This window comes from Phascolarctos cinereus, unplaced genomic scaffold, assembly GCF_003287225.1.
Source record: "Phascolarctos cinereus isolate Bilbo 61053 unplaced genomic scaffold, phaCin_HiC Scaffold_726;HRSCAF=1367, whole genome shotgun sequence".
NCBI classification, from domain to species: domain Eukaryota; kingdom Metazoa; phylum Chordata; class Mammalia; order Diprotodontia; family Phascolarctidae; genus Phascolarctos; species Phascolarctos cinereus.
This window is the reverse complement of record NW_027556098.1, coordinates 319,451,814-319,477,381: the sequence shown is the minus strand read 5'-3', so window position 1 is coordinate 319,477,381 and position 25,568 is coordinate 319,451,814. Positions and strand designations below refer to the sequence as shown.

The 25,568-nt window shown below is 41.0% G+C and overlaps 1 protein-coding gene across 3 annotated transcripts in view; it reads right to left on the bottom strand.

The window, feature by feature from the left end:
- Window positions 1–25,568, bottom strand: part of MYO7A (myosin VIIA) — a 198,081-nt gene that overhangs the window by 129,445 nt on the left and 43,068 nt on the right. For all 3 annotated transcript variants that reach the window (XM_078156931.1, XM_078156932.1, XM_020989512.2), the window contains 3 exons: window positions 20,608–20,760; window positions 8,732–8,916; window positions 278–399 (listed from right to left, as the gene is read on the bottom strand). In XM_078156931.1, coding sequence (XP_078013057.1) covers window positions 278–399; window positions 8,732–8,916; window positions 20,608–20,760 — 460 coding nt within the window. The remainder of the gene's footprint in view (window positions 1–277; window positions 400–8,731; window positions 8,917–20,607; window positions 20,761–25,568) is intronic.

Here is a 25,568-nt window from a genome sequence, read left to right as displayed (position 1 = left end):
AACAGTGACCCCTTTTTGCCTCTCCCTTGCTAAGTGCCAGGGATCAATGTGCTGTATGATGGAGGAGGTGAGGGGACTGGAAATCAATGTTAATGTGAGAATCACAAAACCTCCCAAATATCCCCTGCATGCAGCTTTGGCTTCCCAGTTCCTCCTGAAATTGCTGCTAAATCATGTCTTCCTTTTCATTGTCCTTGGCTCACAAATTCTAAAGTCATCGTGGGACCCTTCCCCCCAGTCTGTCCTCTCTCAGGGAGATCCCAGGGGCCCAGCCTACCTTCCAGAATGGGATTGGCTTCTAGAACTTGCTGCTCAATCCAGGAATGCTGGCCACTGATGGCTGCCAGGAACTGAAGGATCAGCTTGGTGCTCTCTGTCTTCCCAGCCCCGGATTCACCACTAGTCAATAAGGAATGTAATGGATGTGAGCTAGCATTCATGCAACCCCAGATTTTCAGCATCACAGAGTGAAAGGATCAGGACCATGAAATCTCTGAATTATAGGATCATCCTTCTAGAATCTTAGAATCGTAGAATGATAATAATCCTAGAATCCAAGATTCATAATCAACAAATATTAAGAGTCATATTTATCATATCATATAGATTCCTAAAATCCTTGACTCATACAAGCATGCCATTCTAGTGCCATAGTCTTAGAATTCTAAAATTAGTTATGGAATCTTAGAATTATAATTACTGATTCTTAGAATTATAGAATAAGAGTAGGCATAGAATTGTAGGATCCTAGAATCCTAGTCAGAGAATTTAGAAATACAAAATCACAGTAATAGAAATTTATAATCATACTATTAGAATGGTAGAGTAATGAAGTACTAGAATCCTAGCATCACAGACATTAAATGCTGAAATGATAGAGTCAAAGTAATGGAATCTTACAATCATAGAATAATACAATTCTAGAATCTTAGTTATAAATATTTCATGCATAGTCTTTTAATCATGAAATAATTATAGAATCCTAGAATTATAGTCATAGAATCCTAGTATCAGTCATCGAATATTCAAATCACAGAATAGATCCAAGAGTCTTAGAATCACAGAAAAATATTTATGTAATTCTAGAACTATAGAATCATAGTCAAAAAATCACAGAATCAAAATGATTAAAATTTTAAAGAATAGACTTCTAGTCCTGACTCCTAGAATCATAGGTTCAAAGAGTTCTCAGATCTTACAATAACAGAATAATATTTATAAAATATTAGCATCATAGAAACACAGACTCCTAGTTGTAAGAATCTTAGAAATATAGAAGTATAGACATAGAATCAAGGGATCTGAGAGTCATAGAACTTGAGAAGCCCAGATCGGGAGAATTCTAGAGTTAGTCATAGAATCTTAGAATTCTAGTTACATTGTATCCTAGAACCAAAGCTCTCTAACTCCTGCCTTGGGGTCCCGCACTACTGATTGGGGAGAGTTGTCCCTGGCTAGCCTAATATTGACTCAACCCTCTACACTGCTGCTGTTTAAAGATCTTCATGCCATACCTCATTACTCTGGCCCAATTTGCCCCTGCCCACCCCTCTCTTGGGCTCTATGTTCTTTCCTAACTGGTGACAGTTCACTATAATTAGCCTGACTAAGACCCTCTCTGGTTGTCTTCATGCCATGCTGCCCAGTAGCATATGCCCTGTCCACTCTACCATCTCTCTCTACTTCTAGCTCTGGGAATAGTAATTAAATTAAATGCTACCTTTGCTGGAAAGAAAATGCCAATTAACCATTCTATACCTCTACTCACTAACCACTTAACTTCCCACTCTAAAACATCTCTCACTATACTTCTATCTATACTGTCTTCACCATTAGAATGCAGGCTTCTTGAGAGCAGAGACTATATTTCTTTTTATATTTATATTACTAAAGCTTAGCACAATGTCTGACACATATAAGTGCATAAAAATACTTTTTTAAGGATTCATTCATTCGTTCACACTAGTGATAAAATACTAGTCTTTTAGAAGTATAGAATCCTAAACTCATTGTCATAGAATCTAAGTATCCAAGAATTACAGTCATAAAATCTTGGAACAATAGACTAGGGAGTCCTAGAATCTAACAATCCTAAAACAAAGTCACAAAATTTTAGAATGATAGAAATTTTAAGAGTCGTAGGATCCTAGAATCATTATTCTATTGTAAAATCTTAAAAGTATAGTCCTATAGGGGGGCGGAGCCAAGATGGCAGAGTGAAAGCAGTGACTTGCTTGAGCTCTCCCCCAAACCCCTCCAAATACTCATAAAAAATGGCTCTAAACAAATTCTGAAGCAGCAAAACCCACAAAAAGACAGAGTGAAACAAATTTCCAGCCCAAGACAACCTGGATGATTGATCAGAAAGGTGTATCGTGCCGGGCTGGGAGCGCAGTGCAGCGCAGCGTGGGTGCACAGTCTGCAGCAAACCTGGAGCAGGCCTCAGAGGACTGAATCTCAGGCAGCTGTGGAGGTTTCCAGACTCCTCAATCCACCAATGCCAAAGACAAATTAGAAGGTCAGTGGGAAAACTCTGTTTCTGTCGGTGCCTGAGAAAGGAAGGCGGGGTTTCAGCTCCATTCCCCAAGAGCGTGGCCGGGGGGGGGCAGCTGCTTCCTGAGCTTCCGGCCCACAGACTGAGGGGGAATCCAGTGGCTGATCAGAGAGGGATTGCAGGGATCTCTTTGCCAGTGCTGAGGCAGGAATCTCTTGCTGTGCCCGTGCTTGGATCTGGGCCACAGTTCTGGGCAGCGGTGCTGGGGTGAGGAGGAGCGCTGGCTTGGTGGAGCTTGTAGTGGTTGTGGAGAGGACAGTTACAGGACAGAAAGGAGTACTTGTAGTCGCAGGCCAGGAAAGGAGTAAACACCTTGCCCCTTATCATACCACCTTGGAAGAACTGAAAATTTACAGGTCCCTACAAGTATCTCTGAAAACAGCTGTACAAACCCCTGAAGCTTGGGACAGTACATTCTCCACATTGGAAGCAGATTCGTACCTTAACAAAGAGTTTAAAACTCAAGTAATTGGCCGGGATCATGAGCAAGCAGCGCAAAAAGAGTCAGACTATATTATCTTACTTTGGTGAAAAAGAAGACAAAATATACAACCAGAAGAAGACAACAAAGTCAAAGCCCCTACATCCAAAGCCTCCAAGAAAAATATGAATTGGTCCCAGGCCATGGAAGAGCTCAAAAACGATTTTGAGAAGCAAGTTAGAGAAGTAGAGGAAAAACTGAGAGTGATGCTAAAGGAGACCCAAAAAAATACTGAAGAAAATAACACCTAACCCAAATGGCAAAAGAGGTCCAAAAAGCCAATGAGGAGAAAAATGCCCTAAAAAGCAAAATTGGCCAGATGGAAAAGGAAGTCCAAAAGCTTACTGAAGAAAATACTTCCTTAAAAATTAGAATAGAGCAATTGGAAGATAGTGACTTTATGAGAAATCACGACACAGTAGAACAAATCCAAAAGAATGAAAAATTAGAAAACAATGTGAAATATCTCATTGGAAAAACAACTGACCTGGAAAATAGATCCAGGAGAGAGAATTTAAAAATTATTGGACTATCTGAAAGCCATGATCAAAAAAAAGCCTAGACATCATCTTTCAAGAAATTATCAAGGAAAACTGCCCTGATATAGTAGAACCAGAGGGCAAAATAGAAATTGAAAGAATCCACAGATCTCCTCCTGAAAGAGATCCCCAAAGGAAAACTCCTAGGAATATTGTAGCCAAATTCCAGAGTTCCCAGGTCAAGGAGAAAATATTACAAGCTGCCAGAAGGAAACAGTTCAAGTACTGTGGAAACAATCAGGATAACACAAGATTTAGCAGCTTCTACATTAAAGGACCGCAGGGCATGGAATATAATATTCCGGAGGGCAAAGGAGATAGGATTACAACCAAGAATCACCTACCCAGCAAAACTGAGTATAATCCTTCAGGGGAAAAAATGGTCATTCAGTGAAATAGAGGACTTTCAAGCATTCTTGATGAAAAGACCAGAGCTGAATAGAAAATTTGACTTTCAAATACAGGACTCAAGTGGAACATGAAGAGGTAAACAGGAAAGAGAAATCATAAGAGACTTATTAAGATTGAACTGTTTACATTCCTGCATGGAAAGATGATATTTATAACTCATGAGACCTTTGTCAGTATCAGGGTAGTTGGAGGAAAAAAATTATATGTATGTATATGTAGATAGATAGAGGGCACAGGGTGAGCTGAAGATTAAGGGGTCATATCTGGAGAATAAAATTAAGGGATGAGAGAGGATTATACTCGGAGAAGAAGAAAGGGAGAGGTAGAATGGGGTAAATTATCTCACAAAAAAAAACAGAAAAGTCTCTTACAGTGGAAGGGGAAACAGGGGAAGGTGAGAGGGAATGAGTGAATCTTATTCTCATAGGATTTGGCTTAAGGAGGAAATAACATACACATTCAATTGGGTATGGAAATCTGTCTTACCCTACAGGAAAATAGGGGGGAAAGGGGACAAGAGAGCAGGGGGATGATAGAGAGGAGGGCAGATTGGGAAAGGGGTTAATCAGAAGTAAATACTTCTGAGGAGGGACAGGGTCAAAAGAAAGAATAGAATAAATGGGAGGGCAGGATAGGATTAAGGGAAATAGAGTTAGTTTTTCATAACATGTTTACTATGGACGTGTTTTGCATAACTGCACATGTACAACTTATATTGAGTTGCTTACCTTTTCAATGAGGGTGGGTGGGGAGGGAGGAAGAGAGAAAATTTGAAACCTAAAGTTTTAAAAACATATGTTTAAAAAAATGTTTTCACATGCTACTGGGAAATAAATATAGGAAATGGGGTATGGAAGTCTATCCTGCCCTACAGGAAAATAGAAGGGGAAGAGGATAAGAGAAGGGAGAGAGATAGAAGAGAGGACAGAGTAAGGGAAGGGATATTCAGAATGCATGCCATCTTGGGGTGAGGGGAGGGGGGAGAAGGGGTGAAAATTTGGAACTCAAAAACTTGTGGAAGTGAATGTTGAAAACTAAAAATAAATAGATATAAGTGGCGCATAAATTTCTGCTTACAAATTTCCCTATGTTAAAAAATGTCAAAATTAACATTTGTTTATCAAATTCCCCAAATTACAAATATTAGTCCCTACTAAATGCTTATACAATATTAAAAAAATCTTACAATAAAATGCAAAAAAAAAAAGTATAGTCCTATAATTTTAGAATCCTAGAGTCATGGGATCCTAGATGAATAGTTGTAGAATGTTAGCACCATGGAATTATTATAGTCATTAATTCTTAGAATCATAGGATTCTAGTATCATAATTATCAGTTTCTGGAGTCATCATTGAATCACAATTATAGGATCCTAGAATAATAGTCATAGAATAAAAAAACCTCTTAAAATAATAAAATAACAATTATAAATTCTTATGATCAAAGTCATAGAATCCTAAAATCATAGCCTTAGAATTACAGTCATAGACTCTTTAGAATTATTGGTATAGGATCTTAGAATCCTAGAACCTTAGGCTTAGAAACACAGAGCCATAGACGCCTGGAATATTAGTCAAATAATGGTAGAAAAAGACTCAGAATAACTATTCTATAACTGTAGATTATAATAAGTATAATTATAGTTATAATAACTATAGGATTTTAGAAACATAGTAACAGAATCATGGCCATAGAATCCTATAATCAGGGGTGTGTTGAAGCTAGCTCTTAATGGCTTGCAAGAGCAAATTGGTAAATTTTCTGGGTGAGCATTGGCACCTCAGAAATCAGCAAACATTACAAATCAGGGCTTGATTGTTTTCTTGATTACCTAGACTTGAGAAAGTGAAAACATTTTAATAATGTAAATTAAATTTAAAAGTGGCAGCCAGATGGCTCCGTGGATAATAGAGTGCTAGACTTGCCGTTGGGAAGACCTGAGTTCAAATCCAGCCTTGGACACTTAACTATGTGACCCTGGCCAATTCACTTAACTTCCTTTGTAAAATGAGGGCAATAATAAGCACCTACCTTCTTGGGTGGTTGAAAGGATCAAATGAGATAATATTTGTGCTTAGCACACTGACTGGCACATAGTAGGCACTTCACAAAAACTTGTTTCCTTCCTTCCTAAAAGTAGGTCATGCCTACATTTTGTATAGTTGGCTGATAAATATCAGCCAACACCAGCATATCCCTGTCTATAATAGTCATAGTCTCTTAATTACCAAATCTTACAATAATAGCAATAGAATCTTGTAATCATAGAATTAGAATCATGTAATTCCAGAATTAAAAAATCCTTACATTATTATTATAGAATCATATAATCAAATAAGCATAGGATATTAACATCATCATTGTAGACCTTTAGAATTACAGTGATAGAATCCTACACTTAGAATCCCAGTATATTCACAGAATGATAGAATTGTGGAATCTTAGAATTTAGAATCAGTGAATCACAGTCACAGAATCATAGAATCATGGAATCTTTAGACTTCAGAATTAAGAAATCACAGTTACAGAATCATAGAATGATAGGATCTTTATAATTTAGAAACAATGAATCATGGTCACAGAATTATAGAATCATGGAATCTTAGAATTTAGAATCAGTAAATCACAGACATAGAATCTTAGAATTATAATCATAGAGTTTTAAAATCAGAGTGTCATAGTCATGGTATCCTAGAATTATAGTCACAAAATCTTTGACTCACAAAATCATAATGTAACCTAGAGACAGTATAATCTAGTGGAAAGTGTAACACTAGATTTTTAGTCCAAGGTCCTTGTTCAGTCTCACCTCTGACACTCCCTCTGTGACATTGAGAAGGTCAAACCTGTGTCTTTTGACTCTAGATCAGGGACTCTTTCCATTGTATGACATTGTGTTATTTCTCTGTCTCCCTAGCATCGTCTTATACCAGATTTGATCCCCAGCAGGTTTCCAATATGTGGTTATGGAACTGAATTCTTACTTGTCCTAAAATGAACTCTTCTAAACTGTTGGAGGAAAGGTTGTCTCATCTGAGGATTAGAGGAGAATACCTGTGGTTTATTACTGTCATAATTTAATAAGCCTAAGGCTTCTATTACTTTAGGAATTTGGATCTCAGTGGCCTCATCTGTACTACCTGCCGTACAGGGATTCTGAAAAGACCAAATGTCTTTTTTTTTTGGCAATTGGGGTTAAGTGACTTGCCCAGGGTCACACAGCTAGGAAGTGTCAAGTGTTTGGTCTGAGGCCAGATTTGAACTCAGGTACTCCTGACTTCAGGGCCAGTGCTCTAACCATTATGCCACCTAGCTGCCCCAGGACCAAATGTCTTGATGGATGTAAATATCTCTGTAAACCAGAAGGTACTAAATACATGCAATCAGCAGTTCTTGTTGCTCATGTTGTCAGCATCATTTTAATCTCATTTTTCTCATCTTTTTATTATCATTATTATTTGGTCCCATCTCCTTCTAGTTTCTCTCCTGATGCAAAAGTTCGAAACAACGGTCCATTCACCACTCTTTATTCATGCTGTCTTCTACATCCTGAATTTGTCTCTTTCCCCCATCTTTCCTACCTGTTGACATCCTGTCTGTCTTTCAAAGCTGCAGGTGAGAGTCCAACTCATTTCTGAGAATCGGGGATAGGAATTTTCTGATTTCCCAAGCTGGGAGATATTTTACCCTTATCTGATCTCCTAGTACTGTCATATACCTCAAATTTTTCTATTATCCTTCAATACTATAGTTATTATTTGCTTCCCTGTCTTATGAACATTACTAGATTATAAATTGCATGAGGACAGGAACCTTATCTCTGATTGAAGTAAAAGGTTGGAAAATAGTGGATAATAAATGGACAGGTAGGTGGCACAATGGATAGAGTGCTGGGCCTGGAGTCAGGAAGACTCATCTTTGTAAGTTCAAATCCAGACTCAGATATTTACTAGCTGTGCAACCCTGGGCAAGTCACTTACCCCCATTTGCTTCATCTATAAAACGAACTAGAGAAGGAAATGACAAACCACTTCAAGATCTTTGCTAAGAAAGTCACAAATGGGGTCACAAAGAGTTGGACATGACTGAAAAATAACTAAACAACAATAAATGCTGAATAAGTGAATGAATTCCCTTTCAGATGCTAGAACTAATATGAATGAACCACCAAGGCCACTCCTTGTTTCCACCTGACTTAACTGGTTCTAGTTCAACTTTAACATTAACTTGTGTGATATTGGCAGTGGTGTGCTGGAACCAGCTCATAAGGGCTCAAGAGAACTGATTGTTAAATCTTTGGTGTGAGCATTTATGCTTCAGAAGTTGGAAAATGCTATAAATCAGGGCTTGATTTATTGTCTTGCTGATTTCTAGACTTAAAAAAGTAATGGGAAAATGTTAATAATGCATATTAAATTTAAAATTATGTTGAATATATTTTTGTTTTGGAGAGCTGGTTGTTAAACATTTACCAACACAGCCCTGGGTATTAGCCAAGTTTCTTTCCCTCTCTTCTTCCTTCCCTGGTTTTCTTCTTGGTAAAATGAAGGGGTTAGACTACTTAATCTCTAACATCTTTTTTTTAACTCTACAATTTATGTTCCAAGGCTCTGTCCAGTCCTGAAGTTCTGTGTTCTAAGAAATTTCTACATTCTATGCCCCAAGGCCCTATCCAACTCTAACATTTGATAGCTCTATGACCCTATGCTTGCTTCCTTCCTTCCTTTCCTGTGCCTCTGGCCCACCTGATGATACAGCATTGGTCTCGGCTGTTCCGTTTCATGTTGAAGTAGCAGTTATCAGCAATGGCGAAGATATGTGGCGGCATCTCTCCAATCTTTTTGTTGGTGTACTGGCGTATCTGCTCCGGTGAATAGATGGGGAGGAGCTGGTAGGGGTTCACAGCCACCAAGATGGATCCGGTATATGTCTGAGGAGAGACAAACATGGTGCCCATGGGCACTACATTGGACTATTAGGGGTCAGGGGGAGGGAAGAGAAACCTGGGATGGGTATGGGACTGTTTTTTTTCCGGCAAAGAGTGGCAGGCACTCTGCCCCATTGCCTCATCTCTTACTTAGGGGAGTCCATCTTGACCCCCTGGCTCAGTTCTATTGACTGGACAGCTTATACTATGACCATTTCTCAGCACTATACTTTAGAAGGGGTATAGATAAGTTGGGGCACAAACATAGGAGGGAAACCAGACTGGTGAAAGAGTTGGAGACAAGGCCATGTGAGGAATGTGTGAATGTACAAAGAGGACTATATGAAAGTGCTAGAGTTGTTTAGCCTAGAGAAGAAAAGACTCAAGGGGACCACGTTATTTCTCTTCAAATAATAAGGTGCAGACGTCTATAGTTCTCAAAGGAAGAATCTGCACTAATGGAAGGGCAGATTTTGGCTGGGCATGAGAGAAATACATGCTCATAATCAAAGGGCTCCAACAATAGAACTGGCCCCCCATCCCCTCACCTCTACTTTCCTACCAAGTATCCTGGTGTTCTTATAGGGACCTTACTTTGCACAACATTGATATGTTCTCCCTATTCGGTTTGTCTGGGTTAGTCCTCTCCCAAGCATCTTTGCCTGGAGCTCAGGAAAGGCTGCATCCAAAGGGTCATTTGTAAATGGACTGCAAGGGACTCTGGGGAGTAGTGAAAGATGATTCCCTGGCATGTACAGTTGGGCTCTAGAACTCTGTGGTTAATCTCAGCCTACAAAGGTTTCAGCCATTCCAAGATATTTCCAGTCTTCTCACAAGCATCCTAGGCATCCTCCCCTCCCCCAGCCAGGTAATGGTGCCCTCAGTTATCCAACAGGCATGGCTGCATACCCCTTGCATAGCCAACAGTCAGTCAACAAGCATTTATTAAGCACCTACTGTGTGACAGGCACTGTGCTAAGTGCTTTCATTCTTTAGGATGAAAGGTCTCTCCCTTTTTTGTCAAACAAGCCCTGGATGATTAGAACTGGGGAACAGAGTCCTGAGCTGAACTGGATTGCATTGCTCAGGAAAGGCAGTCCTAGTTCAACAAGAAGAAATCTAGAATAGGAATCCCCAAAGTAGCAAGTTCTATTCTTGGCTCTTTCCCTGAGTCACTATGTGACCTTGGGTAAGTCATCCCCCTTTTCAGAGCTCAGTTCTCTCTCTGTAAAATGTGAGGGTTAAACTCAATCTCCATATTCCTTTCTACTTTTCAGATTCCATATTTTAAGGAGTTCTTCAAACTCTAATTTTAGAATAGTGTATTGGAGTAAGTACTGGATTCAAGCCATAGCTGTCCAGATAATTGAAGTTCTCTGTTCTTAATAGAGAATGCTTCCTTGTCAGGTTTGTGACCTACTTCCTAAACTCATTATCTGTTTCCTCCTTCTGGATTGGTGGTCCATAGTATATTCACAGTACACTTACTAAGAAGACTTGGATTTTTGAAGCCTATCCCTGACACTTCTACATTATTCACAATTCCAATCTTCAATTTCTTACCTGTCAGATGGGGAGAAAGGACTTAATTGAACCAATCTACCTCACAACATGGCCATACAAAAAATGCTGTGTTCATCCTTAAATGATACAAGATTGGGTGATGTTACTATTGCTTCTACATTCTCTCCTCCCACATGCTGCCCACATGCAGATGTAAAGGAGATGCATTCAGCCAAGGTTAGCAAAGTTCTCCAAGACAATAGACAATGGAGTTGTGCAGAAGGAGAGTGATAATGTCACAGAGGGGACAAGACAGAGCCAATGCTAAAGATATAAAGCATCAGAATGAAGACGATGGTGATGTGCACAGAGCCAAGCAATGGGTGTCTGCTCTGATGAGAAGTGGATGACTTAGGAGGCAGATGAAAATGATTCAGGCAGAGGACCATTGGGTACATACTCACCCGCCCTCCACAATTAGTCTTAAGTGTGAAAGGAAATCAAAGAAACAAGGAGAAATGATTAGAGAATAAGTTGACTTATTTTCTCAAGAGACCCCACAATGATTTTTATTTCCACCATTCTGTCTATACTTATCATGTAATATTGTGTATTCTAGTTGTCTGCATTGATGTCTTGCATTTCTACCTGATTGTAAACTCTTCACTGGTAGAGATAATGCCTTGCATTTACTCCCTTTCACACTAGAAAGTTCCAATTTCCTAGCTGATTGGCAGCCTCCCTGCCTATAACATCAGGACACCAATCAGCTGTGCCTGGGCAAGAACCCTCCCTATAAATACCTGTGCTTCCCTGCCCTACAGCAGCTCTCCAGCAGGGTGTGAAGATAGAGCCAAGAGTCCCAACAACAGCTGGCATCAACCTCTTGCAAGACTATCCAGGCTTCCCTCTTCTAATCCTCCTACCTTGGCCTGCCACCCATCTTGCCCAAGGCTCCTGGGTTGGGCTTCTCTGCTACCCTAGGGGTGCTTACTCTTTTTTTCCCCAACCTTTAGAACCTTCCTCAGAGTCATGTTTTTAAATGTGTAAACAAAACACACAGAATTACAAAGGAAACCAATTATATATAGAAACATTATGGAAATAATTTTTTTTAAATAGTGGGCCCCAAGTTAAGAATCCCTGCCACAGCTATGGAGGGGTCATTTCTGTAGATGGATCCTGTCCTGGTTCTCTTTCCTCCTTGCCCTCGATGCCCAGTTGATTGTCTCCAATTAATCTGCAGCAGGCTAACTGAACAGGCCAACTGCTTTCAACAATGACTAGCTTGTGTAATTTTTCTGGGGAGTCCTTTAGTCCCAATCAATCAACAAGCATTTGTTAAGGACGGTTCTGTGGACCTCATGTCTTAACCCTTGTTCTAAGGGGGAACTGCCAGCCGGCCCGAGGTAAACTTAAGAAGGAGCTCTCAAGGAACAGCCAAAGGCTGAGGTATGTCAGAGATGGGATATTCATCTCTGGGAGACAATAAGAGCAGTAATAGCTAGAATATATGCAATACTTTAAGGCTTACAGAGCACTTTACATACGTCTTACTTAAATCTCACAACAGCCCTGTGAAGCAGGTGCCATCATTATGAGTCTCATTTTGTAGCTGAGGAAATTCACATAGCGAGTGTCTCAGGCAGGATTTGAACTCAGGTCTTCCTGACTCTAGTCCCAGTTCTCTTTCCACTGTTCCGTCTAGCTACTACAGGCCCCCTTTATATTGCCTCTGACTTTTTCATTAATGTGGATGCCCATTATGTGATGAACAGTGGCATGGGAGGGGAGAGTATAGAACTATTTCCCCAAAAGATCATCTCCAATTTTACTTTTAAAGTGTTTCTTGCCATCCTTCCCACGCCACCAATGAAGAGAAGTGGGCCACAGCCTTGGGCCCACCACCCCAGAAGCATCGCTTGGATTTGAACTCTTGCCTCCTGTCCTATGCTCTTTTTACATTGTTAAGTTTCACTTTGCGGGTCCCTTTCTGAGTTCCGGCCTACATGCCCAACCGGGTTCAGTTCTCTTTAATTGCCCTCTAGGTTTCTCTAGGTATTGCCAGATTGTGGAGGGGTATAGTGTCTTATGTTGATTGGGGGCTGAGGTTTGGGCCTGGTTTTGGTTTTGATTTTCCCATCCAACCAGCTATCTATGGCCTGGCTATGCTTATCCTGACCCTCTTTGTGATGGAAAAGGCCATCCACATCCAAAGAAAGAACTATGGAGTTTGAATGTAGATTGAGGCATACTATTTGCTATTTTTTTTTCTTCTGTTGTATTTTGTTTCCTCTATCTGGTGGTTCTTCCTGTTGGTACTAATTCTTCCTTACAACATGACTAATATGAAAATACATTTAATAGGAATGTATGTATATAGCCTATATCAGATTGCGCCATGTCTTGGGGAAGGAGGGGGAGAAAAATTTAAAACTCAAAAGTTTATGGAAGTGATTGCTGATAAATCAAAATAAATTAATAAAAAAAAAGAGGTAGGACTGTTTTTGTAACAGTGAGGTGGCTGATGAATGCTGGACTTAGGGTCAGGAAGATCTGAGTTTAAAACTGGCCTCAGACACTTACCGATCCGGGGCAAGTCACTTAACCTTTCAGCCTCAGTTTCCTTATCCATAAAACAAGTATAATAAAATCACTAACCTCACAATGTTTTTGTAAGGGTCAAAAGAGATAATAATTATAGAGTACTCTGAAAACCTTAAAGCTCTATATAAATGCTAGCTATCATCATCATTATTATCAATATTCTTATTTTATTTGTTACAACAGAGGGTTCACTTCTGGGAAGAGAGTATGGAGCCTACCCAAAAACAGCTAATTGAAGAACAAAAGGCGTCAATAAAACTTATTTTAAAAAATAAAAACAATCGACTTGGACTTGATTTTGAAAGTTCATTCTGCCTGTGACATTCCATGGTCTTTGTTCAAACATTCTATGTTGGGGTGGCTAGGTGGCACGATAGAGCACTGCTGGCCTTGAAGTCAGGAGGACCTGAGTTCAAATCTGACCTCAGACACTTGACACTAGCTGTGTGGTCCTGAGCAAGTCACTCAGCCCCAATTGCCTCATCAAACAAACAAACAAAAAATTTAAAAAACAAGCAAACATTGTATGTCCTTTTAGCCCTTAGTTTTCTCTTTTAAGGCCCCTTCTATTAGCTCTTGTATTCCATGTCTTTGACTAAATGGGGTAACAGATGCATTAAGTGACCCTGGGCAAGTCACTTAACCTTGTTTGCCTCAGTTTCCACATCTGTAAAAAGAGTTGGAGAAGGAAATGGCAAATCACTTCAGTATCTTTGCAAGAAAACCCCAAATGGGGTCCTGAAGAGGCAGATATGACTGGAATGACTCCACAACAACAGCATATGTGGAAGGACTTTAGAAACCATAATCTGCCCAGTGACTGTAAGGAGTTATCCATATTGTCTCACTGGCCCTCAGACTCCCAAGCCTTTCCTAGGAGTCTCTGCTTACATGTCTACACTGAGCATGGGGCTCCAGAACCCTGGAAAGTGCTTCCCTCATTGGGCTTCCAAAGTCCCATGTCCCAGGGCATGAGCCCATACATAGGTACAACACAAGTGGTCATGAGAGGGTTAATGAGGAGACAGCCTCTTTGATGCCTCTCTTACTAAGCTAGAGTAATAAAACCCTTCCCTGGGAGGAGGCCAGAGGCACAGTGACAAGAGATAAGGGAGAAAAAGAGTCCAGGTCAGTTACTCAAAGGAAGCCTAACTCAGAACAGCTAAGGCTGAAGGGCATATAATTCCCAGGTGGATCTGGAGAAACAGAGGGAGCAAGGTCATTCAATTTGTCAGAAAGAGATGATAATAATAAAAATAATAATAAAATGTAAGGTTTACAAAGTGCTCTCCTTGTAATCACCCTATGAGTTAGGTGACATGAGTATTATTCTATCTATTTTACAGAAGGGAAGGCTGAGGTCCAGATAAGTGGGGTCACATAACAAGTGAGTGATAGATTTGGGCTCAGGAAGCAGGTCCCTGGACTCTCTGTCCAGGGTTCCCTTTGCTACACCACCCTCTTCCCAGAGGTGTCACTCAGGCTGTCTCCTCGTTAAACATTCATTGTTTCACTGTTATCAGAGGAGTCTCCTAGACTATAATGTAAACTCCCTGAGAACAAGATCTGTGTCTCCTTCTGTCTTCTCCAAATCCTGCAGAACAGAACTGAACACAAAGTAAGGGTTGAGTAAATGCTACATGACTGGTTGATTTTAAATGGCAGCTTCTCTGATGTGTAGATGGGCAGGGGTGAGGCGGGGGTGGGGGCAGAATTGGAAGGGCCTTCTACCAAGCAAATCCATCCTTGGGTCATGGGGCATCTCATTGACCAGATGTCCTGGTCTGCAGTTTCTAGAGTTCCATTCAATAAACATTCACTAAGATGATCTCTGGCCTACCTGCTGTTCTTCACACACAATACTTCATCCCATGCCTGGAATGCACCTCTGCCACTTTTCTTCCTCGGCTTCCTTCAAGAAAGTTCTGATCCCACCTTCTATAAAAGGACTTTCCTGGTCCTCTCAGTTGAGCATTTTTTTTTTCACTTCTGAGATCATCTCCCTGGTTTGTATGTTCCTGAGTATTTATATGTCATCTCCCCTATTAGAATGTAAGCACTTTGAGGTCAAGGACTGTTTTGGCTATGTATCCCCAGTGCTTAGCATAATTCCAGACACAACATAAGCCTATATAAATGGTTATTGACTGACCAACTTACCTACTACATACAAAGCCATGTAGAGAGCCTGGTGGCTCATTTAGTAGAGTATTAGACCTGGAATCAGGAAGAGTTCAAACCCAGTTTCAGATCCTTACTAGCTGTGTGACTCTAGGCAAGTCACTTAACCTCTGTCTGCCTCAGTTTCTTCAACTATAAAATGGAGATAATAATAGCATCTACCTCCCAGGGTTATTGTGAGGATCAAATAAGATATTTGTAAAGCACTTAGTACAGTGCCTGGCACACAGTAGGTGCCAAATTAATGCTAACTATTATTATTATTAAATTTTATAGTGGACTTTCCTATAGGGGCAGGGAAGAGGGAAGGAAGATACATTGTATGGAAATGTACAAGAGCTATTATCTACACTCTGAAGTTTACATTCAGGGAGAGAGGACATACCCACAAATTATTACAACCCAAAGCAGAGTATGATAAGTTATACTGAGAATAAAGGAGACATGATGGGAGAGAGATCATGTCTAGTTGAGAGTAAAGGAGGCACCCCAAAATGAACATAACACTCTTAATGTGTTCTGACCAGAAAGGATACAGGTCTGTTTTTTTCTCCTCTAGGAAAAGAATGGGATCACAGGTCTTAGAGCTAGAAGAAGCCTTAGAGACCCAGCCCAGCTCCCTCTCCCTCCTCTCCAGGAAGGAAGAGAAAGCCCTCTAACATCTCTGGGTCTCTGTCTCAGTTAAGGGACTTGTTCAAGGTCTCACATTTAGGAACAGGTCCAAGGTAGCCTATATGTCCTGGCTCTAGATCAGAGAATGTAGACGGGAAGAAGAGAGAACTGAGGAGAGACACTTAGGGCATATCATCATGAAGAGTCTCTCTCTTTGGAGAATTCTCACTCTGGGCCAGCCCATCCTCACAAGCCACTGGGTTGGCACCTCTATTCTAAAGAATGTGACATCCGGTACTCCAGTGAGCCAGTGGCCCAGCTGCCAGGGGATGCATGCAGGCTGGTAACTTGAGAAGGTGCTGGGTAGGAGGCCCTTGAAGGTAACCCCATCCAAGCAGTGAAGGCTGCCATGACTAGGGATCAGTGCCTCAGTGCCATCACTGGGGAGAACAAGGAAGTCAAAGGCCACATTCTCTCACTTCTAATTGGCTCTTGGGACTTGGTGTTCTTTCTGGCCATCATTCTTCAAGCCTCATCTCAAGGACCACTTCATGTATGACATCATAGAATCCTAGGTATCCATGGCACAGTGCAAAGAACATTGGTTCTGGGGTCCAGGGACCTGAGTTAAATCTCATCTCTGAGGTTTGTTACTTGTGTGACCAAGTCACATTTTACCTCTCTTAAGTTTCAGTTTCTAATCTGTAAAACAAGGGTTGGAACTAGGTAGTTTCTAAGATCTCTTCTGCCTCTATGTCTATGGTCCAATGAAGGAGATTTCAGGGAGCTCCCCCTCCCACCGCCACCCCCATCCAGTTCAGGAAGCTTCTTTCTGGCATTCCTAACTGGGGGTTATCCAGCCTATGGCTGCATAACTCCAATATTGGGAGCTCATTCCGCACTGAAGAGTCCCATCTTACTATGAGCCAGCTCAGATTGTTAGAAAGTTCTTGCTGATCTTACACTGAAATCAATCTCTGTAACTTCCTCCTATCGGTCCTTACTCTTCCCATTGGAGCCACATTAAATAAACATGATCCACAGGGCCTTGGACTTAGAGTCAGGAAGACGCGAGATCAAATCCCACTTCAGGTACTTAAAAGCTATGTGACCCTGGGCAAGTCACTCAACCTCTGTGCCACAGTTTCCTCATCTGGAAAATGAGGGAGTTGGACTCAGTAGCCTTTAAAGCCCCTTTCCGCTCTGACTCTGTGATCTTATGGAACTTTTAGATACTTAAACACAAATATAAAGTCCTCCAAAGTCTTTTCTTCTTCAGGCTAAACAACCCTAGCTCTTTCAAACTATTCTTATATGACATAATGATTAAAGTATAGTGGGAAAAGCCTTGCATTTAGAACATGAGTGCCTAGGTTCAGATCTCATGAACTGTGTGACACTGGGCAAATCACTTAACCTCTCTGGGCCTCAGTTTCCTCATGTGTAAAATGAAAGGGTTGGATTAGGTTCCTTCCAACTCTAAATCCTATAATTAAGTTTTCTTTTCTACAGGGCTAAAAGTTTTTAAGGAACTCCCCCCCCCCCAATTAACTCTGGAAGGGAGTTAGTACAACTATGGTTCTCCTTATTTCACAGAAAAAGAAAATGAGTCTCCCAGAGTGGGAAATGACTTGCCAGAGGTATAGCTGGTGAATGTTGGAGCCATGACTTGGTTCTTGCCATACTTTCAGGTCAGTTTCTGACTCCAATCCAATTCAAGAAATATTTATTAAGCACCTACTATGTGTAAAGCTGTGTTTAGTGCTGGAGGATATATAGAGTTTACCTAAGATTGTCCCTGCCTTCATGGAGCTTAGAGGGTAGGCAAGGAGAAAAGGATGGCTTCCCATAGTCAGGAACCATGTTTTACTCATCTCTGTCCCTGTAATGGCATTTAGTAGAAGCCCTGCAATTAGTAGATGTAACTTTTTCTAAACCTCCCTTCAGGACCTATTTAGGGGTCTTTTGTCCAAGAGTTCCTCTAAACCCTTTCAAAAACTATTTATACTTTCAGCCTCTATCATCTAGATTAAAGCCTGGCTCTGACACTTAGTACCTTTGGGCACTTAGAATCATGGGCAGCTAGGTAGTGCAGTGAATAGAGTGCCAGGCCTGAACTCAGGAAGATTATCTTCATGAGTTCAAATCCTTCTTAGCTGTGTGACCCTGAGAAAGTCATTTAACTTCTGTCTGTTTCACTTTCCTCATCTGTAAAGCAAGGATAATAATAGCATCTCCCTCAAAAGTTGTTGTAAAGAGAAAATTAGATAATACTTATAAAGTGCTTTGTTAACCTTAAGTTAATGCTACAGAATCATTCTTCTTCTAATTGTTATTATATTTATTTATAGCTCTGATATTCGATGTCCCAAGGTTGCTTCCAGTGCTAACCTTCCATGTTCTATACCCTAAAGGTTTTTCCAAAGCTGACATTCTACATTTTGAGGCTTCTTCCAGTGCTGACATTCTATGATTCACTAATTCTACTCAGTTGTGTAACACTGGACAAGAGTTTCCTCTTCTATAAATGGAGGGCGTTGGACCACTGGATGGTCCCTAAAAACCCTTCCAGATCTCACCACTTAAGGGCCCCTTTCAGCTCCAAAATTCTAATTGTTATATGATTCTAAGGTCTCTTCTAACTCTGACATGCTATGCTCTAAACTTCCTTCCAGATCTGATGTTTTCTGTTCTAACGTCCCTTCCAGTTCAGACATTTCAAAATTCTCTGGTCCAGGGCTTATCAACTTCAGCTTGGTAAAGTCTATGGACCCATGCTCAGAATTGTGCTTTTATTTGCATAAAATAAAATACATAGGATTGTAAAGGAAACTAATTCTATTGAAACACCCATCAGAATATTTTTTAAAATAAGTTTATGGACATCAGGTCTTAAGAACCCATCTCCAACCCACTTGGAGGAGAGAAGCCTTGAAAACTCTACCCCCAGTAACACCCCCTTAGCTCCCTCACCGCCATGGACTGCATTAGACCATCCCCATCCCCCTGTTCTTTAAGAATCATGCCAACTACATGAATCGCATCAAGATACTGACCACACTACTGCATGAATGCAGCAGTCAAACGAACAATGTAATTCTATGACCCACAGAGCTTTTAGAGCTAGCACCTGCCCAAAACACCCTACTGTATAGACCATATGATTGTAAATATTGCACAACTATTTCAACTACATGGGTGTACGGATCAGGCAACTATACAGATCATCCACCTGAACATGCCATGCATTCAGTCCAAACAGATGATGGCACAGACCAGGCAAAGACTGCCTTCATAACCAAGAAGGTAGGAAATCAGTGATTGCATTTTGGCCCAAGCATAGAACTTGGAGACAACATGGTGCAAGGGTATGTGTCCTGGGCTCTTTTCTCACTCTCTTGATTACCTCAACAGCTCCATGGGGTCCATTAGCATCTCCATGCAGATGATTCCCAGATCTACCTATCCAGCCCTGGCCCCAATCCTGAGCCCCAGTCCTACATCACCACCTGCCTATTGGACATTTTGGACTGCGTGTCCTACAGGCATCTCAAACTCCACACGTTCAAAACTGAACTCATTATCTTTCTTCCCAAACTCACACTCTTTTCCAAAGTTCTCCATTGAAGGAAGTGGAGCAATAGTCAGGAGGCAGCTTGGAACACTGGAAGACCTTGTCTTAAATTCTGGTTCTTCCACTAACTTACTGTGTGACCTTGAGCAGATCGGTTCTCTGACTGAGGCTTTACTTTCTCCAAATAAGAGAGTAGAACTGTAGATCTCCAAGATCTACTCTAGCTCTGACATTCTATATCCTACGTTCTAACGTTCTATGCTCTAAGGTCCCTTCCAGGTCTAGCTGTGTTCTCACATTTTAAGTTCATTTTATGTCACCTAAGAGGTAGCTTGGTAACAGAGTAGATGAAACACTGAGCTTGGAGTTCAAAACTAGCCTTGGACATTTACTAGTTGTGTGACTCTGGGCAAATCGCTTTACTTTTCAACTGTCTCAGTTTTCTCAACTGTAAAATGGGGATAATAATAGCACCTACCTCCCAGGGTTATGGTGAGGATCAACTGAGTTATTATCTGTAAGCAGTGCCTGGCACATTTTGTTACTATTGCTGTTTTTAGTCATGTCTGACTCTTTGTCACCTCATTTGGGGTTTTCTTGGCAAAGATACTGGAGTGGTTTGCCATTTCCTTCTATAGCTCATTTTACAAATAAGGAAACTGAGGCAAACAGGGTGAAGTGACTTGCTCAGGGTCATATAGGTAGTAAGTGTCTAAGGCTAGATTTGAACACACAAAGACGAATAAATCTTCTGACTCCATGCCTGGTGCTCTATTTACTGCACCGTCTAGCTGCCCTACCTTGCACATAGTAGGTGCTTAATATATCCTTGTTTCTTTTCTTCCTAAGATCTCTTCCTGCTCTAGCATTCTGTTCTAAGGTCCCTTTCAGGTCTATCTGTATTCTATCCTTTCATGTTCTAGGAGCCCTTTCAGCTCCAACATTCTATATACTATGATCTCTTCCATCTCTGCTATGCTATGCTCTAAAATGGTCAGTCTTAAAGTCCTTTACATTTCTAAAATGTTATGACTCTATGATAAAGTAAATTCAGTGTGCTATCCAAGCATTTCAGTGAAGGACGCTGCTCCCTCCAATCTCCTTCGTGCCCCAAACCTGTAGAAGAGACCTATGAAAACATCTAAAGGAATTGTCTGTTGGTGGTAGTAGATGGGGGACAAGGAGGGGAGACAGGTTTCAAAGGGTAGTCGACTCACATAAATGACATGATCCCGGTAGCGGATGAGCAGGTTTCTCAGGATGCCAGCCTCATTCAGGTCCCCTAGGCGGATCATATCCTCCACTCCATGGACAGAGGTGGGGTGCATGGGTTTGATATTGGTGGCATTCTGTGGGGAAATCCAGTGCTCCTGTGGATAGAGGGAAATGGATGGACACATGAGTCCTTCTCTTGCCTCATCCCTTCTTTACATTCTTTCTCCCTTCTCTTTTTTTTTTAACTTGAATCAATTACTGTAAGATTCCTGTCCAGCCAATCTTCGCTTGAATATTTCCAATAATGGCACTACCTTCTAAAGCAGATTGTTCCATCATTAAATATCTCTGGTCTTTTGAAAGCTCTTCATTGAGTTAAAATCTGCCTTTCTACAACTTCCCCACATTGTTCCAGGCATGGAAGCCAAGAAGAATAAGGCTGATCTCTCTCAACAACTATTCAAATGTTTCAAGATGGTGATCATATCCTGACTGCATCTTCTCCTCCCCAAGTACTCCTTCTCCAGGCTAAGCATTACTAGTTTCTCCAACTGATTTTCTTATGTCATGAACTTGAGACCCTTCAACATACTAGTTATTAGTCATGAGAGGCTTCCTCAAGATGATGAGTCTTGGAATTGAGTTGTTCAAACAGAGGCTATTATTATTATTATTATTATTATTATTATTATTATTATTATTATTATTCTCAAAGAGGCTCTGCAGGCTAAGGGGAGTCAAGCCTGAGAGTCAGGATACCTGGGTTTCAGTAGTGATGGCCACTAATTACTGTCAATATTGTCATAATCTCATTCTTCTCATCTTGTTTGATGGAATTCAGATAGAAATGATCCTGGGACAAGGTGCTACCCTGCTGATTCTTGTACAGGCTGATTTTTAAAAAATATTTTTTGTTGTTGAGTGAAAATATAGTATTAGGATATCACTTCATCCCCTAGAGGCTTCCTGAAAACATCGTCAGTACAACCCCAGTAGCATACAGGACTACAGAGATGACAGCATCTCATCCTGTTCCCATGTGATTCTGACCACCTTTGATAGGTCTCTGTATGTTGATAGTTTTTTGTTCCATGTAGCTTGGGGATTATGAGTTTCCAGCATGTCAACAGCTACTAAAAATATTGTTCTTACATCCACAAGATAACTAAAAACAAATGTCGCAAAATTACAAAGAACAAATTTGATTCCAAAGAAGAGATAAAAGAAGATACTTTCCTTCACTCCTTTGAAGTGGTGTTGGTGGGGGAGGTCCCCATGGGTTTAGAATATTGCATCTAATGTCAATTTTTTAATGTGCTGACAAGCTTTGCTGAATGTTTTATCTCCTTTTTAGACATTTTTTTGTTTGTAAGAGATAACTTTCTGGGAAGGGAACAGGGAGGGATACAAGAGGAAATTCACATGATGTAAAAACAAAGGCGATATCAATAAAAACTATTTTTAAAAAACCCATCGTTCTCTAAGTTTTATGAATCAATATAATGCCTGGGTGATTGTGGACAGCAGTTTGGTCTGTGATGATGGTCTAGATCCTGCATATTTTATTGGTTTGAGGGCAGTATTTGCAGTTAGGGGATTTACCATCTGTCCACCCATAAAATACCATAAGCTTTTGATGTATAATCCCAGCTGCCAGGTTATGTCTCTCTAGGTAATTGGTACATACTAAATGTTCCCAGTCTGAAAGGAAGTGTCACGCAGTTAGCAACAATAATTGCAATAAATCTATATTTAATGCTATAAGATTTGCAGAGCATTTTACATACAGTATTTTGCTTGAGCCTTAAAACATGCTTTCAAGATGGATGCTGCAGGTATTATCCCCATTTTCCAGATGAGGAGACTGGGTGGGGCTCAGAGGGGTTAAGTGACCTGTCCAGGGTCACATTATTAATGTGCCAGAGGACATACTTGTACCTAGGTGTGTCCTGACTCCCCTGACACTATTTCTACAAGGTTGCTTGGACCATAGTGGGCTTCCCCAGCCATAGATCTTCTAGGCCTGGGTATCTTGTAAGAGACAATTCTTGTTAGGGTAGAATTTGGGATAGGTGGCCTCTGAAATCTCATACGACTCTGAAGTTATGTGATTTAAGTCACTTTTCCTTTCTGGGTCTCAGTTTCATCATCTGTAAAACGGATGGGGACCTCAGGTCTCTGACATTCTGTGATTATATACTGCAACCTCATTTAACAGGAGAGGAAACTGAGGCCCAAGGACGAATAGTTTCCCCAAGATTCACATGACACTGTCTTCTCCCTGTCCCATCCTCATGGAAGGGAGGAAGATGGCTGACAAAGGAGTGAGTGTTAGGGTGTACTTAAAAGCAGATGGGGTGACATGGAGTTACCAGACACCACCTGACATGCAAAACGAAGCAGGAGAAATCCGATCCTAGATCATCACCAGCTGGCACCCACATCCTGAGCCCCTGCTACCCACACTCATTTTTGTCCCAGGAAAGCTCAGAGAGTGGGGCCAGCCACAGGGCCAAATCCCGGGGGTTCTGGCATCCTTTGTGGGCATGGGTCCTAGGAAATCTGACATAGAATACCCAGGGACTATGGGGAGAGGTGCTTCCCAGACCTAAGACCTGAGGAGTCAGGGCAAAGGAATTCAATTCAATCCGATCCGATAAGCATTTATTAAATACAAACATAAGCATGTGTGCCAGCCACGGTACTAAGTCCTGGGCCCGCAAAGACAAAAACAAAACCGTATTCACTCCCAAGAAGCTTCCATTCTAATTTTGACTTCAGTGTATCTCCACTGCTCTCCTTTCAGAATCCCTCCTTCCCCAAAAGCCCATTGCCTGGCTTCCCAAGCATCCTAGATCCTCTACAAGATGGCACCACTCACTGTTCCAGTCATATCTCCAATTATTTCTTTCTATGTACTCAAAATTCCAGCCAAATAGTACAACTTTCTGCCCACTGAATACAAAAGCACTTTCTAGCATCCAGGCTTTCGCTTGCACTGGTCCTTATCCCCAGAATTACCTCTTTCCCCCCTTTTAACCTATGGAATTCCTACCTGTCCTCTAAAGCCCACCTCCTCTAAGAAGGCTTCCCTGATTCTTACTCTCATAATAATGGCTTTTCTTTGCATCTTCCTTCCTCTCTTCCCAGCTCAGCCCAATGCTCTGTATATAGTAATAAATGTTTGTTGAATTAGTGAATAGATCTACTGACATAAGGGACCTTAGAATATAAGAGCTGGTAGGGGTCACTGAGAACAAAGATTTAGATCTGGAAGAGACCTTAAAGGACATTGTGTCCAATCTTCCTCATTTAACACATGAGGAAATTGAGACACAAAGAGGTAAAGTGACTTGCCCAGAATCACACAGCTAAGTGTCTAAGGTAGCACTCGAACTCGGGTTTCTCTAACTCCAAATCCAGAATTCTATCCATTATTCCATGCTGCTTCCTCTCATCTCCTTCATTTTATCGGAATGAAGGAAGGAAGGAAATAAACATTTATTGTTATTGTTCAGTTGTCTCAGTCACGTCTGACTCTCTATGCCCCCGTTTGGAGTTTTCTTGATAAAGATATTGGAGTGGTTTGCCATTTCCTTCTTCAGCTCATTTTACAGATGAGGAAACTGAGGCAAACAGAGTTAAGTGACTTACCTAGGGTCACATAGCTAGTGAGTGTCTGAGGCCATATGTGAACTTAGCGCTTCCTGATTGCAGACTCAGTGCTCAATCCACTGCACCCCCTAGCTTCCTTATACAAGAAGATACTGAAGGCTGGAGAGGGAGTTGCAACTTTTTTTAAAAATCTGAAATTAGCATGAAATAATATGGACATTTCCATATACATAATAGAACAGAAAAAGAGGATTGGATATGAAACTATGGATATCTATTATGTATAGCTTGCTTTTCTTTTTAAGGACATAATGAATTTCATATGCAACTTTCAAAGCTGTCCTGCTTGTCTGTGGTCCCTTCTGACTTTCCTTCCGCAAGAGGTCATTCCCAGTCCCTTCAGGTGCTACTTTCTGAGATTACCTTCTATCTACTCTATATGTGTCTTCCACGTACCTAGCAATTTATTTACATGCCGTCTTCCTATTAGAATACAGAATGCAAGTTCCTTGAGGGCAGGAACTTTTTTTTTCAGAGTTTTTAAAATGTTAATTTATTTATTTTTAGTTTTAACATTCATTTCCATAAGACTTTGAGCTCCAAATTTTCTCCCCCTCCCTCCTTTCTCCCCACCCCAAGACAATGTGCAATCTGATATAGGCTCCATATATACATTCATATTAAACATATTTCCACATTAGCCATGTTGTAAAGAAGAATTAGAACCCATGGGAGGAACCACGAGAAAGAAGAACCAAAAAGAGAGAGAGAGAGAGAGAGAGAGAGACAGACAGACAGACAGAAAATAGCATGCTTCGATCCGCATTCAGACTCCATAGCTCTTTTTCTGGATGTGGATGAGGGCAGGAACTTTTAAAAAACCTTCTTTGCATCCCTCAGCACATAGCACAGTGCTTGGGACGTATAATACTTGTTGGCTGTCTGATTTCTGTACTCTTCTTTGCATTAAAAAAAAATGCTTTGACGGTGGTTGTAACTTGGCAAGGTCATGTAGAAAGCCAGTGGCAGACACGAGATAAGACTCCAAAGCTGATGTGCTTTCCATGGTAAGGTATCTCCAAATTTGACTTCTGGATGGGGCCCCTCTAACTAGTCATGCCTTAGAAACTCCAGGAAGACAGATCAGTGGGGTTCCCTTTGCTCTGCCACCAGGTACAGCGAGTGTGCTGAACAGAAAGGGAGAGGTAGACTTTGCTATTATGGGATGGGTCCAACCCAAAGAGCCCTCGCTTCACCATGTCCTGTTGCCCACTTGATTGCTGCTCAGTTCAGGAGGCCATCTCCTCCAGGAATACCTCCCTTATTTCATCCATCCCAGAGTGACACA